General features: G+C 40.6%; 1 protein-coding gene across 1 annotated transcript in view; it reads right to left on the reverse strand.

The window, feature by feature from the left end:
- The window catches only part of LOC110289780 (N-acetyllactosaminide alpha-1,3-galactosyltransferase-like), a 15,190-nt gene extending 1,781 nt beyond the window's left edge, over window positions 1–13,409 (reverse strand). The window contains exons 1-5 of the mRNA XM_021156157.1: window positions 13,351–13,409; window positions 12,957–13,040; window positions 11,843–11,875; window positions 7,855–7,905; window positions 2,840–2,983 (exon numbers count right to left, since the gene is read on the reverse strand). Of these exons, the coding sequence (XP_021011816.1) occupies window positions 2,840–2,983; window positions 7,855–7,905; window positions 11,843–11,875; window positions 12,957–13,033 (305 nt within the window). The 5' untranslated portion in view covers window positions 13,034–13,040; window positions 13,351–13,409. The remainder of the gene's footprint in view (window positions 1–2,839; window positions 2,984–7,854; window positions 7,906–11,842; window positions 11,876–12,956; window positions 13,041–13,350) is intronic.
- Between the last annotated feature and the right edge of the window lie 1,452 nt (window positions 13,410–14,861).

A 14,861-nucleotide genomic window follows, 5' to 3' on the forward strand; every position in this document is an offset into this window, starting at 1 on the left:
CAGATAGAGACAGTCTTGAGGTCACAGACACATGACATCTGCACTGTCTCCGAGATCTTTGCCAGTTTGTTTCTTGGTATCACTGCCTTATAGTAACTTCTCTGCCCTCCAGAAAACAAGCCAACCAAACAGTTTTAGTCATTTACACCTACAGCCATTGTCACTTCACCCTGAACACACCTTGTCCTCTCTTCTCTTTGCACAACATAGAACATGTGTTTTTCAGTAGAGCCATACTTCCTACTTTTGAACGTCATTAAAGTTACAGAGAGCTTTCCCTGTATGCCAGAGTCTCCCAAGCCGTGTGTCCCCCAGCTACTCTCTACATTCTCTGTGGCCACTGTGCTTCGTACAAAATAAGGAAATCCTCAACTGTGGTATTCTATCAGCTAAGCTACAGATTGTGATCTGATTTCCCCAGTTTTAACTCGTAAACGCACTTCAGTTGTCATGATGCACTCCGGGACACATGATGGATGGGTTTAGTCCTGACAGCTGCTTGGTCTCTTCCAGTCTGCATCAATTTCTCTGTGACTCCTGCCACTGGTGGTTTGGCAGAGTCTTTACCAAGTATTTATCAGGAACTCTCCTAGTCTGTTTCTTTTTTTTTTTTTTTCAGGGTTTGTCAACTTTATTGACCTTTTGTAAGGGACTAAGTTGGGTTTAAATTTGGTTTTATTTATCATCACTCCCATATTTATTTATTTTAGCTTGTCTTAGGTTGTTTTCTCTATACAGCTCCTTAAAATGAAGGTTAGGGTATGTATTCCTACCTACATGTATGTGTACATGTGTGGTATGTATGTGCGCATGTATGGTGTGTATGTGTGCATGTGTGGCATGTGCATATGTATGGTAAGTGTGCATGTGTAGTATGTACATGTGCATATGTGGTATGTAAGTGTACATGTGTGGTGTGTATGTGTACATGTGTGCATATGTGCTATGCATTGTGCATGTGTGGTATGTATATGTGGTATATATGTGTGCATATGTGGTATGTATATGTGCATGTGTAGTATGTATTTATGCATGTGTGGTATGTATGTGTGCATGTTTGTATGTCTGCATGTATGGCTCTGGAGTTCAAGCCCAGGGACTCATGAGAAGTAGGAAATCCCTCACTTTTTTTCCTGAGAGAATCACATGTATCCTAGGCTGGCCTCAGACTTGCTGTATAGCCAAGGATGACCTTGAACTTCTAATCTTTCTGCCTCCACCTCCCAAGTATTGGGATTACAGCTGTGACCCACCATGACCTGTTCTGGAAGGGCTGAAGGTCACCTACGGCCTTATGTGCTCCAGGTTCTTAAGCTCTGCTAATTGACTACATCTCCAGTCTTGACCTACTGGGTATTTATAGAGTGTGTCATTCAGATGAGTGAATAAAGAAATGTAGGAGGGTGGTGCACACGTGAAAAGATCTGAAAAAGGAAAAGGCTAATGGGAGTAGAGAGAGGAATACAGGAGAGGATAATGGAGAAGATAAATACAGCTTGTTTTATTTCATATGCAGAATTAGAACATTAGAATAGTGGAGTAGGATGGCAGGCTAGAATATGAGAGGGGAGTTTGAACATAGTGCACTGACAAACTGTACGGAAATGTCATAACGAAACCCATGACTTTGTATGCTAAGTTAAAAAAATTGTGTTGCTCAATTCAATGTTCACCTATTTGTGAGCTTTCCTGATTTTATCCTAGAATTGATTTTTGAAAATTTCACCCCCATATGACATTTGGTTCAATTTCAGTTTTTTGTTTATTTCAACTCTTGTGAGTTAAATATGGTCAACCACAAAGAGTACTTTACACACATGGAAAGGACATTTGTTGAGTGGACTCTTCTATATATGTTTTTGTAATATTAAATGTGTATACTAGAAAGAGGCAGTATGAAGAAAGAGCGAGGCGTCACTAAGTCACAATATGGTTGAAAGATCTGCTAACCCTGAACAGAGATGCCAAGAATCAGCCTGTCTCTCCTGAGGAGCTCAGACCGTGTGGAGCGGCACACCTTAGCTGCCGCCCCTGCTCTCCACTGGCCGCTGCAAACTCTCCTTATGCTTTGACCATGTGGTGCAGAGTCTGAAGGCTACACATTGCATACTTACGCCCAGCTTGATGTCTTCACAACATGGTCATGGTTCACATTTTGTACCTGGCAAGGTTCATGTTTGATTTGCAGTATGTCCTAATTTCACTGAACTCATCTCTCTCTCTCTCTCTCAATATTTATTGTCTATAGGTCAGCCCTTCTATCTTTAAGTGGAAACATTTCATTGCACTTGTTTTCCTCTTTAAACAGTTGACTCTTGTGGTTCTGGTTTTCTATTTGATTAGGAGGAATTCAGTGTGGGTTTGCTTTGACTTTAAAATCACTGGATGATTTTTATATGCTCTTTTTTTCAACATTATGATTAATGGTCAGAAAACATAGCATGTAAGAACCCTGCTGCATAAAATCACAGCGGCTTTATTTTGTTGTGTTCCTCTGACAGTCAATATGTACAGGTGAGTGGGAGTTTCTATAAGCAGTTATTTATCACCTGTAGGTGCACAGTAGGTAGGGAAATACTGGAGTAAATACAGAGATAATGAAAAGTGCTATACACTTGTATTACGGTGATTGGTAAAAGGCCCATGAAATTAAGTTATTATCGGAGGGAAGACTGAAAATCAGATCATAGAAGGAAGCTGAGAGAATGGGTTGCTTCTGTGTGGTGGTATTGTGGATTGTGACAAGAATTGACTTAAAGAGAATAACATAGAGTCAGTAGATCATCTCTATTTTCTACAACGAAAAGCCTGAGTTTAAAAGACACTTGATGTTACCTACCTTCCCACTGCAAACACGATCAACCCCACGGTAACTGGATGCTTCTTATAATAATTTACCAAGACTAACTCATTGTAAGTGTTGGTCCACACAATCGGAGCGGACCAGTTAGTAGCTCTCATGCGCATGTGTGTTGGATCCATTCTGTATTTGTAAGAAAGACAGAATTTTAGAGTGAAATAGGTAATCCTAAAACATCGGGGTGGGGGGGGGACTGATAATGCTTAATACCTTGTATCTGAAGGCAGCATCCCATTATATCCAACCCAAAGTCTTGACAGTTCTGATAAGCTAGGGAAGCATCACGTCAGAAAGGGCCACATCAGATCATCAGGAAGGTGAGACAGTTGTGAGTTCAAGGTCAGCATGGGGTATAGATTGAAACTAGGTCTCCAGGAGAGAGAGAGAGAGAGAGAGAGAATGAGAAAAGGAAGGAAAGAAAGAAAAGGACTAAAGAGATGGTCCCACCATTAAGAGTGTATGCTGCTCTTGCAGAGAACCGCAGTTTACTTTCCAGTTCTGGGGTGGCTCACAACCTTCTCTAGTAGGTCACTCCATTCATGTGTACAACTACACATCCCCACATATGCATATAATTTAAATTATATATAATTCCATATGCATTAAGAAATGATAATGTAATTATATAAAATATAATATAATTTATAATATAAAATTAATATATAGCATGTAGTTTATGTATTATATATAACATGTATAAGTATTATATAACGTGTATGTACATTATATAATATATAGCATTGTGTTATATGATATATAATATATTATATGTAATTATATAATAATTAATATATCATACATAATACATTATTATATTATATAATGTCCTTTCCTAATATATATATATGGGAAAATATATACAAATACATATATATATATCTGTATCTGTAAAATACAAGAGGTTGTTATTTCTTCCCTTTTGAGACTATAATATAATTACTTCATTATCATTCTCCCTCTATATACTTCCATATTCCTCTCCTTACTTTCTTTCAAACTTATGGCCTCTTTTTCTTATTAATTTGTTTGTTTGTTTGTTTGTAGAACATGATTTTAATATTTTCAACTGTTCATATTCAACAAGCAGAATAATTATTCTAAGATATATTTCATTGTTATCTCTCCCTCTTCATTTCTGATTTTAATAGTTTGGATATTGTCCCTGTGTCCTCTGGTGAGTCTGGTTAAGGGGTTACCTATCTTGTTGATTTTCCCAAAGAACCAGCTCCTAGTTTTGTTGATTCTTTGCATAGTTCTTTTTGTTTCTGTTTGGTTGATTTCAGACCTGAGTTGGATTATTTCCTGCTGTCTACTCCTCTTGGGTGTATTTGCTTCTTTTTGTTCTAGAGCTTTCAGGTGTGCTGTCAAGCTGCTAGTGTGAGCTCTCTTCAAGTTTCTTTTGGAGGCACTTAGAGCTATGAGTTTTCCTCTTACCACTGCTTTCATTGTGTCCCATAAGTTTTGGTATGATGTGCCTTCATCTTCATTAAATTCTAAGAAGCCTTTAATTTCTTTGTTTCTTCCTTGATCAAATTATCTTTGAGTAGAGCGTTGTTCAGCTTCCATGTGTATGTGGGCTTTCCATTGTTTTTGTTAGTATTTAAGACCAGCCTTAGTCTGTGGTGATCTGATAGAGTGCATGGCATTATTTCAATCTTCTTATATCTGTTGAAGTCTATTTTGTGACCAATTATATGGTCAGTTTTGGAGAAGGTACCATTCGGTGCTGAGAAGGAGGTATATTCTTTTGCTTTAGGATGAAATGTTCTATAAATATCTGTTATATCCATTTGGTTCATAACTGCTGATAGTTTCACTGGGTCCCTGTTTAGTTTCTGTTTCCATTATCTGTTATTGCTGAGAGTAGGGTGTTAAAGTCTCCCACTATTACTGTGTGGAATGCAGTGTGTGCTTTGAGCTTTAGAAACGTTTCTTTTATGAATGTGGGTGCCCTTGCATTTGGAGCTTAGATGTTCAGAAATGAGAGTTCATCTTGGTAGATTTTTCCTTTGACCACTATGAAGCGTCTTTCCTTATCTTTTGTGATAACTTTTGGTTGAAAGTTTTTATTCGATATTAGAATGACTTCTCCAACTTGTTTCTTGGGATCATTTGCTTGGAAAATTGTTTTCCAACTTTTGATTCTGAGGTAGTGTCTGTCTTTGTCCCTGAGGTGGGTTTCCTGTATGCAGCAAAATGCTAGATCCTGTTTATGTATCCAGTCTGTTAGTCTATGTCTTTTTGGGGGGAATTGAGTCCATTGATGTTAAGAGATATTAAGGAAAAGTGATTGTTACTTCCTGTTATTTTTGTTGTTAGAGGTGGAATTATGTTTGTGCAGATATCTTCTTTTGGGTTTTTCAAAAGATGACTTTCTTGATTTTTCACGAGTGTAGTTTCCCTCCTTGTGTTGGTGTTTTCCATCTATTATCTTTTGTAGGGGTGGATTTTTGGAAATATATTGTGTAAATCTGGTTTTGTCATGGAATATCTTGTTTTCTCCATCTATGGTAATTGAGAGTTTTGCTGAATATTGTAGCCTGGGCTGGCATTTGTGTTCTCTTAGGGTCTGTATGACATCTGCCCAGGATCTTCTAGCTTTCGTAGTCTCTGGTGAGAAGTCTGGTGTAATTCTGATAGGCCTGCCTTTATATGTTACTTGACCTTTTTCCCTTACTGCTTTTAATATTCTTTCTTTGTTTAGTGCATTTGGTGTTTTGATTATTATTTGACAGGAGGAATTTCTTTTTTGGTCCAGTCTATTTAGAGTTCTGTAGGCTTCTTGTATGTTCATGGGCATCTCTTTCTTTAGGTTAGGGAAGTTTTCTTCTATAATTTCGTTGAAATATATTTACTGACCCTTTGAGTTGGAAATCTTCACTCTCTTCTATACCTATTATCCTTAGGTTTGGTCTTCTCATTGTGTCCTGGATTTCTTGGATGTTTTGGTTTAGGAGCTTTTTGCTTTTTTCATTTTCTTTGACTGTTGTGTCAGTATTTTTTATGTTCTGAACCTAAGATTCTCTCTTCTATCTCTTGTATTCTGTTGGTGATGTGTGTGTCTATGACTCCTGATCTCTTTCCTAGGTTTTCTAACTCTAGGTTGTATCCCTTTGTGATTTCTTTATTGTTTCTATTTCCATTTTTAGATCTTGGATGGTTTTATTCATTTCCTTCACCTGTTTGATTATGATTCCTGTAATTCTTTAAGGGATTTTTGTGTTTTCTCTTTGAGTGCTTCTAGCTGTTTACCTGTGTTCTCCTGTATTTCTTTAAGGGAATTATTCATGTCCTTCTTAAATTCCTCTATCATCATCATGAGAAGTGATTTAGATCCAAATCTTGCTTTTTTGGTATGATGGTGTATCCAAGACTTTCTATGTTGGGAGAACTGGGTTCTGATGATGCCAAGTAACCTTGGTTTCTGTCGCTTATGTTCTTATGCTTGCCTCCCGCCATCTGATTATTTCTAGTGCTACCTGCCCTTACTATATCTGACTGGATCCTGTCCTTCCAGTGATCCTGGTTGTGTCAGAACTCCTCAGAGTTCAGCTGTCTCTGTGATCCTGTGATTCTGGGACCCTGAGATCCTGGTGTGACCAAGCTCCTAAGATACTGGGATCCCGGGGTCCTGGGTGTGTTGGAGTATCTGGGAGTGGAGCATCTTTTGGGTGTTATGGGACTGGCTGCAGAGTTAGTACCCAATGTCTGCTTAGGGCACCTCTGATCCTATGATCCTGGGTGTGTTAGAGTGCCTGGGAGTGGAGCTTCCTTTGGGTGTTGTGGGACTGACTGTAGAGTTTGTGCCCAAGGTCTGCTCAGGGCAACTGCCCAGACCGGAAGGAACCCATGCCACTGGTCTGGTGGAGTTCTTGGGTACCCGGGTCCTGCTGGTCCCCAATTGTTGTTGAATATATGTGCATATTGAATCCCATAATTACATAAATATAATTTACTAATATATAAGTATATATATTAGGAAGGAGAAGGTAAGAAGGCAGCAGGCCAGACCATTATGTAAGTGTGCACTTACAGTTAAGTAGAAGACATGAAAGGAAAGCCAGGGAATGCTCGTGTGCAGATTTACCCCCATGCTCAGGATGAGCGTTATATATAAGCTCTTTGTCCTGGGGATGAAACCTGCCTCTGGTTTAGCCCTATCTTCACACTTAGAATGAAATTTCCTAGTGACCTTAATCCAAAACATTACTGGAGGGGCTTGGAATGCAAAGTGCTTGGACACATATAATTGTCTATGCTCAGAATGATGATCACAATATAATTAGAAACATATTAGGCCTGAAATGGGCTGTTATTATTATTATTAACAATTTTATTTTGAGTGACAGAATCCTGACTCCCTAAACTTTATGTTTCAATAGCCTTATAGACTGGAGGGATATAAAATGCCAGGAAGTTAGGGATAATCAACTCAGAACATTTTTTATATGTTAGTTTTCACTTTTGATATAATATTTGAATCTTTTAAAAAGATTTAGACTGCTTATAAGCTTAGGAAGCAGGATTAATGACCATAAACAGGAATACTACTTTGTATACGTGTGTTTCATATATACAATAGCAGATGTGTCTATTTCAGGTGATGCAAACGGTTATAGATCAAGTTTTTTTTTAATTAGATATTTTCTTTATTTACATTTCAAATGCTATCCCGAAAGTTTCCCTATACCCTTCCCCACCCTGCTCCCCTACCCACCCACTTCCACTGATCAAGTTTTAAGTAGCAAGATTGCTCAAAGCTGGGACTGCGGAGATGGCTCCGTGGTTAAGAGCACTTGCTGCTCTGACAGAGAACCTGTCCAGTTCCCAGCACCCACACTGTTGGCTCATTGCCCTCTGTAACCCCAGTTCCAGGAGATGCAGTGCCCTGCTCTGGCCTCCTTGGTTCCAGGCACACACTTCCAACAGTGGCACTGATCCCATATGTCAACATTTGTGAATTAACCTCACAGATGCAAGATGGGCTTTCTTACATGGTGTTAAACCAGTCTGAAGGCTGGAGTTCTGGTTGGTTTTTCAGAGACCTAAAAAAAACGATAAAAGATATAAAATTCACAGTGAACAATCTTGATGAGTGCCAGTAGCGATGGCACCAGACCCTGCCACCCAGCAGCCCAGGACCCTGTCGCCTGGCAGCCCTTGTGGCTTTTTATAGTTCTCTTGCACAGTCATCTAGCTCAGAGAGAATTTATAGCTCCCTCAACTTCCTGCCATCCCAAAGTTACTCTGGATTGTTTGATGTCTTGTTCCTTTTGTTCAAGACAAGGTCTTCCTATAGCCCTGGCCAGCCCTAAACTCACAGAAGTCTGACTGCTTCAGCTGTGCCCTACCTCTGTGCTCTTGTTTGTTTTGTTTTAACAGTAGAAAGAGATCTTATTTCCGTTGCTAGATGAGCATTAAATATCTTATTTGCTGAGGAGTCTTCATCTGAGACCTGACAACCATTTTTATGAGGGTTTCTCTGAGACATTCTGTTTCTCCACATGACACTTTCTTGGCACTCCTCTGTGGCTTCAGGCTTTTTACATACAACTTGGACTTCTCCAGGAATTCAACTGTGTTCTGGAGGTCTTAAGTTTTTGGACATCTCACAGTGAAGTGTTTAATGCTGCCATCTCACCTCCAGGTCCCTACTGTCATAGCTTGTATCCCACTGAACATGTGTACACTGCCAAAGCATAGCAGGAGTCAATACCCTCTCGGGGCCCCTGGAAGCCCAGGATTCAGTCCTAAGTGGTTTATGTTCAAAATCTCTTTCAAGTCTATTGCCTGATTCCACCCCCTGCCACCACCAACATCTTCAAGCCTCATTATCTCTTTCTGGGCCATTGGGACAGCTTCCTAATTGGCCTCACTCTTTGTGTGTGTGTGTGTGTGTGTGTGTGTGTGTGTGTGTGTGTGTGTGTCTGTCTGTCTGTCTGTCTGTCTGTCTGTCTTCTCTGTGTGTGTGTCGTTTGGAGCTGAGGAGTGGCCCCATGGCCTCATGCTTGCTAAATAAGCACTCCACCTTGACCTTTATCCCCAATCCAGAAGACTTAAAATTCTTTGTAGGATAAAACCAAATCTGAAAGGAAGTAAATGTGAAGAGAATACTTCCACATGTCATCTTCCGGAATTAGCAGGCTGCTCCCTCTCTGTCCCCTTCCAATCATTCTCTAGATTTCTCCTTGGACTTTCATATTGTGCTATGGAAGCCCCAAGATTACCATGTCATTTTTCAGTTTCACTGTGTTCATGTCCACATTCCTTATATGGCCACAAATTTCCCATGACCCATCTTTTATACTGTTCTAGTCACATCTCTTACTGGGCACCTATCATAGTTTTCCTAGTTCATTGGTCTTTTTCAAATTTCTTTAATCATACTGCAACTTGAGGCTGTTATTTGCATGTAGTTTCCAGATTTCATTTGAGTTACCCTTTCCTAAGTAAAATATTTCCTAATTTGCTGGATAAAGTTAGAGTTCTGCTATTAACAGCTCATACTTTTTGAATACTTTCTGAAGTGAAATTTTTTGGTTTCTTTGGAGACTCAGTTGTGTCATGTAATATTTTTATGGAAACTGTCTTATGGGAGGATGTTTTTACTGAAACACACATGTGGGAGGATGTTTTGTTGAACAGACATGTGGTATTTTTCTGGAAGCTGCCTGGAAAAAAGGCATGTGATGTTTTGCTAGAGTGGACACTTGAGAGAGCACGTGATGTTTGGAAAGGGTATAAGTATAACCCAACAGACAGTGGACAATGCTGTGTTCACCTTGACACTCTTTGCCAGGTTTCATTGGGCTTTGCCGATGCTGTGGCATTGGTACGCCTTGCCTTCATTGCTGATCATCATTTGTTGTGACTTTGTAGACAGAAATGCACCAAAGAACTTGTGGTGGTGTCTGGGCGGCTTCCTGCAGCTTCTGGAGACTCAGGCTGATTGGCAGAGCCTCGAAGTTTCTTCTGGATGGAGCTGCCATTTCTAATTCATGGACGGTGGTTGCAAGTGAATCAAGCTCCTACTACTGATTTGTGTGAACTGAACTGCTGCTATCCTGACAATTGCCCCAAAGAACTGTTTCTAACCAGGTCTACACCTTCTTTTGCCCTATGAACCTTTCCTTTCCACTACCTATGGTGGGTGGTGGGCTACAAGGGAGGTTAAACATTAAAGTATCCTTATTAAACAAGGTTTTGAAAAATATACAAATTTCCTAATTCTTATTTAATTTCTATTTTATACACATGAAGATAGATACTATCATTGCTATCATAATTCTCATACCCATTTTACTAGATAATGAAATCGAGGCACAAAGATCTTTTATAATCCTACTCAAAGTCACGGGCATTGGAAGTCCAGTAATTCTCCTCACTCAATCTTTTTCTTCTTTGCTATACACTCTAGTGGTAGCCCTGATATAAGGGCACCGTGGAGAGTTAATCTTGAGTAGAGTCAGTAGAGGGACTAGGCAGGCGTGGAGCTGTGTTGTACCATAAGGTTATCTCAAAGATGTGACCAAACTATAATATTCAACTAACTCTGGCTGTCATTGCCTATAAATGGTGTGTATTGATATGTTAGGTTAAAGAATTCCAGTGCTAGGAGAATTAATGGTAATAGAAGAAATTATTATTGTTGGAAAGTATGATAGTAAATACATTGTCCAGGGCTGGGCATGGGCTCACATCTTTAGTCCCAGCACTTAGCATGCAGAGGCAGGCACACCTCTGACTTTGAGCCCAGCCTGGTTTACAGAGTGAGTTCCAGGACATCCAGGGCTACACAGAGAAACCCTGTATCAGAAAGTAAATAAAAATTTCCAAGAAGTATATTAACCCATTCCCTCTTCCACCTTCTGCTGCAGTGGGCATTCCTTGGATATTTGAATCTTTGAATGTTTGAATCCTTGAATCTTTGCCAGGAGAAGCATTCATATGAACAGCTGAAAGTCTCCTATTAGCCACTGTCATTGAGACATGCTCTTGTATATCTCTGGTTGGCCTTAAAACCATTATGGAGGTAAATAACATTTAACTCCTCACCTTTCTGCCTCTGTTCTAAGTACTGGTGTCACAAGCAAGCACCCCTGTGCACCAAATCCACTCCTTTTTAACATATTGCTTTCATGCTTGGCCCAGGTAGACCTGGTCCTCTCTGGATGTTATAAGTCACAGAATCATCATGAAACCCAGCTCCTGGACATAGGAAGCATCAGAAAATAAAGTTGCTGCTCGTCAATGTGGGTTCCCATGACAACACTCTTAGAATCCATGACTGTGTGGCCACTGCAACCTCCTGAGAGCCTTTGATGATCATTTCTTTCATTTTTGAGATTCTATGATAATTATATCGTTTTTCCCTTTCCCCCTCCTTCCTTCCAACTTTCCTGAATACACCCCCTTCTTGCTGTATTCCAAATTCATGGCCTTGTATGTATGTTTTCAGGGATGACCACTTGCTATCAGAAAACCGGTTGGTGCGCTCTTCCCTGGGACAACTATCTCTCCTGTGCTCAGCATCTCTTAGTTGTGTGTGGCTCTTTGTAGAGGCCTTGTGATTCCTCCTTCCCCTACACCATTCACTTGGCCACATCTATTGGTGTCCTCCTCGTCTAACTCATGTTTAGGCACACATGTTGGGGAGATGTTCTGAGTGTGGCTTCTTATGATCTTCAACCAAGTCTTGTACCTATGTGACTGCCCAGAACACACAAGGAGGAAAGATTTGCAGGGCCTAAGCTCTGTCTCCTGTTAGTAAATTGCTCCTAGCCTGTTTCCAGCCCTCCATCAAATATGGCTGACTACCCACCTGCTTTTCTTGATTCCTGGCACTCCAACTTTAGCTATCACTAAGATGTGTGTGTCACATGGTGCTTGTGCAGTCTGACTGCAGGAAACATGGAGCATGGATCAACAACCAACGTTGTCCACAAAGGACAAGTCGTACCATACTTGTAAATAAAAACTTACCAGCACTGGTAGGTCATCTGCAGTTTCTTTATGCTTAAGGGAAATTAAAAAAAAAAAAAGCACTATATTACTTCAAAAAGTATACAAAAGGTTTTCACAAATCATCTAGTTCTCTTACTAGTGTTTCAAAATACACTGTTGGAAGTATATCATTGATTGCTCAGATAATGTAGTGAATGTGGTGAAGACCACTAAAGTGAACGCCCATGTGCTATGTATTCATTTATTCCTTGCTATGCTGGAGACTGAACTCAGGGTCTCATTTGTGGTGGGCAGAGTTCCACCATCATCTCTCCCCACCCCCTTTGCTACATACAGCTTTAGCTTTAGGAAACAATACATCCACTGCCTAATAAATTTCAGAGACAAATAAATGAGATTGATTAGCATCCTTAGCAGAAACTTGTTAAATAGCTAGGAAGTCTTTCTGCTTGTTTCATATTTATGGAGTGAATACATTTTATTCCAGAAGTCACCAACAGTAAAGAGGGTGCTACTTGTTTCCATCTTTAACATACTTTTGTGAACATTGTTTGCTGCCACAGCCAGTGGTAGTTTCATACACTTCTCTTACAGCCCTCCCCAACCACAGTGGACACAGGGATTCTCTGCCTGGAAATAGCTCCATAGAATACACTGGCCACCGGGCGTTGGTGGCGCACACCTTTAATCCCAGCACTCGGGAGGCAGAGGCAGGCGGATTTCTGAGTTCGAGGCCAGCCTGGTCTACAGAGTGAGTTCCAGGACANTACAGAGTGAGTTCCAGGACAGCCAGGGCTACACAGAGAAACCCTGTCTCGAAAAACCAAAAAAAAAAAAAAAAAAAAAAAAAAAAAAAAAAGAATACACTGGCCTCAGAAATCCGCCTGCCTCTACCTTGCAAGTGCTGGGATTAAAGGCATGTACCACTACACCTGGTTATCTATAGAATTTTTAAAATCTTTGATATCATTAGAAACAAAGAACTGGGACAGAGGGCTCTATTTATGGAGACAGGCACGAGTATAATTCACATATATTTGGATCTGCACATTTGGCCGATTTCCTTAAGGGGCAAATCCTGTAATCTCACCAGATTCTTATCAAGAATATAACATTAAGTTTTCACAATTACCTGAAAGGGTATTCTCTATACTGGGCATAGAGAGACATTAGAACCAACAGCGATAGGATTAATATTTTGTATCTCATTCTTTTCCTAGAGGGAAAAGAAAAAGATAAAAGTTGAGTATCTCCAGAGTAAGCAGTAGGAAACCCCATGCATTCAGAGTGAGCTGTGAGAAACCCAGTGTACAGAGAGTGAGCTGTGGGAAGCCTTGTATACAGAGTATGCTGTGGGAAAATCTTGTGCATACAGAGTAAGCTTGGCCGCCTTTCTCTGTGACTTCATCCTAGTGACTCTGACTAGCAGGTAAGGCACTGTGGCTCCTTGGATATTAAAATTCTACTTCACAGCTTAAGTCACATTGTGAGATATAAGTCAAAGAGCTCATAATGAAAACACGTACCTATCTGAGGTTTGGGCTCAGGGCTACTCAGGCCAAGTCCACCTTCAGCAGCTTCTTTCTCTTTCTACTCTCTCAGCTTCTGTGAATGAGATAACAGAAATCCCATCACTGTTTGTTTAGAATCTTTATAAAGAGAAGTTCACCGAGTGTCGTTAGCTTTCAGGGGCTATGGTGCTGTATACAGAATGACGGGTCCAAATTACCAAATTTTCACTCTTCATTATACCCAGAAATCACCCTGACTACACCTACATATTATGAGCTACACATCATCAACTACATGCCATAGGACCCCTGAAACCTACAGAAGAGCACCCCTACATTGCTGAGTGGGTCTGAACTCTCTTCAGAGTCCTCACTGAGCTGTGTTTCCTAATCTCTTACCTCACAGTCCTCATTGAAACTTTGACTCCAAAGACTTGTACGGTAATAAAGGAAATGGTTAATTTACCAGTGCTGTGGTATTGTGATGATCACAGCCAGAAGGGCAGCAGGAGACTTATGCTCCTTCTCCAGAGTAACTGATTATGAAATTATTGCAGTGTGAAGCCTGGAGGCTCAACGCTATTGTGTAAGTTATCCATACAAGAACCTTGGATTTTCAGCCATGCAGTTTACAAAACCCAGCCAAGCAGGCAAGGTTTCCCTTTTACCCCCGGGTTCACAGAGGCAGAGATTAGGGTATTAGTGCAAAATTGAGCTCAAAAACAAAGAGGCCTGGTCCTGAGTTCAACCCCCAGTAGTTCCACATATATATGTACACAGACACAGACACACACACACACACACACACACACACACACACACACACACTTCACTATATTGCAATGGATGGCAGCAACTCACTCTGTACACCAGGATAGCCTAGAACTCACAGAGATCCTCCTGTCTCTGCCTCATGGAGCTCTAAGATTAAAGGCATGTGTCATTATGCCCAGTGTAAAGTCTTTTTAAAAAGGTAAAAAATTATGTTAATCCACCAAAATGAAATTGTCTGTGCATCAAGAAGAGAGGTGGGTATCAGTCAGTTTGGTTGAAATTAAGAACAACCTTGCACCTACTGTTTTCACAGACCACAAAGTAACTCCGCACAGGCGTCATCACAGACCCTCACCACGCCTGGGGGAGCAGTTGGAGAAGGCAGCGTAAATGTTTGAAAGTGAGTTCAGTGTGAGACTTGTTGTCAGTCCACACTTTGGTGATTCATCATTCCAGTCTTTTGTGGATGATGATGCCATCTGTGTCCCTTGAGAACGAACCAGGTGGCTGTGATCTTAACAAGTCACATGCTGGAGTTTATTTTTCATAACCAGGAGATTAGTATCTTCCATTCATTTACTTACTTATTCACTTTATGCCACCATTACAGCCCCCCTCCTCCCAAGCCCCTCCCCCACTCCTCCTCCCCTGAGAACCCATCCTGGCACATCAAGTCCCTGCAGGACTAGGCACATCCTCTCCACCTAAGGCAGATAAGGCAACAGAGGCAGGGACAGCTCTCCAGAAGACTC

This window comes from Mus caroli, chromosome 2 (assembly GCF_900094665.2).
Source record: "Mus caroli chromosome 2, CAROLI_EIJ_v1.1, whole genome shotgun sequence".
Taxonomy (NCBI): Eukaryota; Metazoa; Chordata; class Mammalia; order Rodentia; family Muridae; genus Mus; species Mus caroli.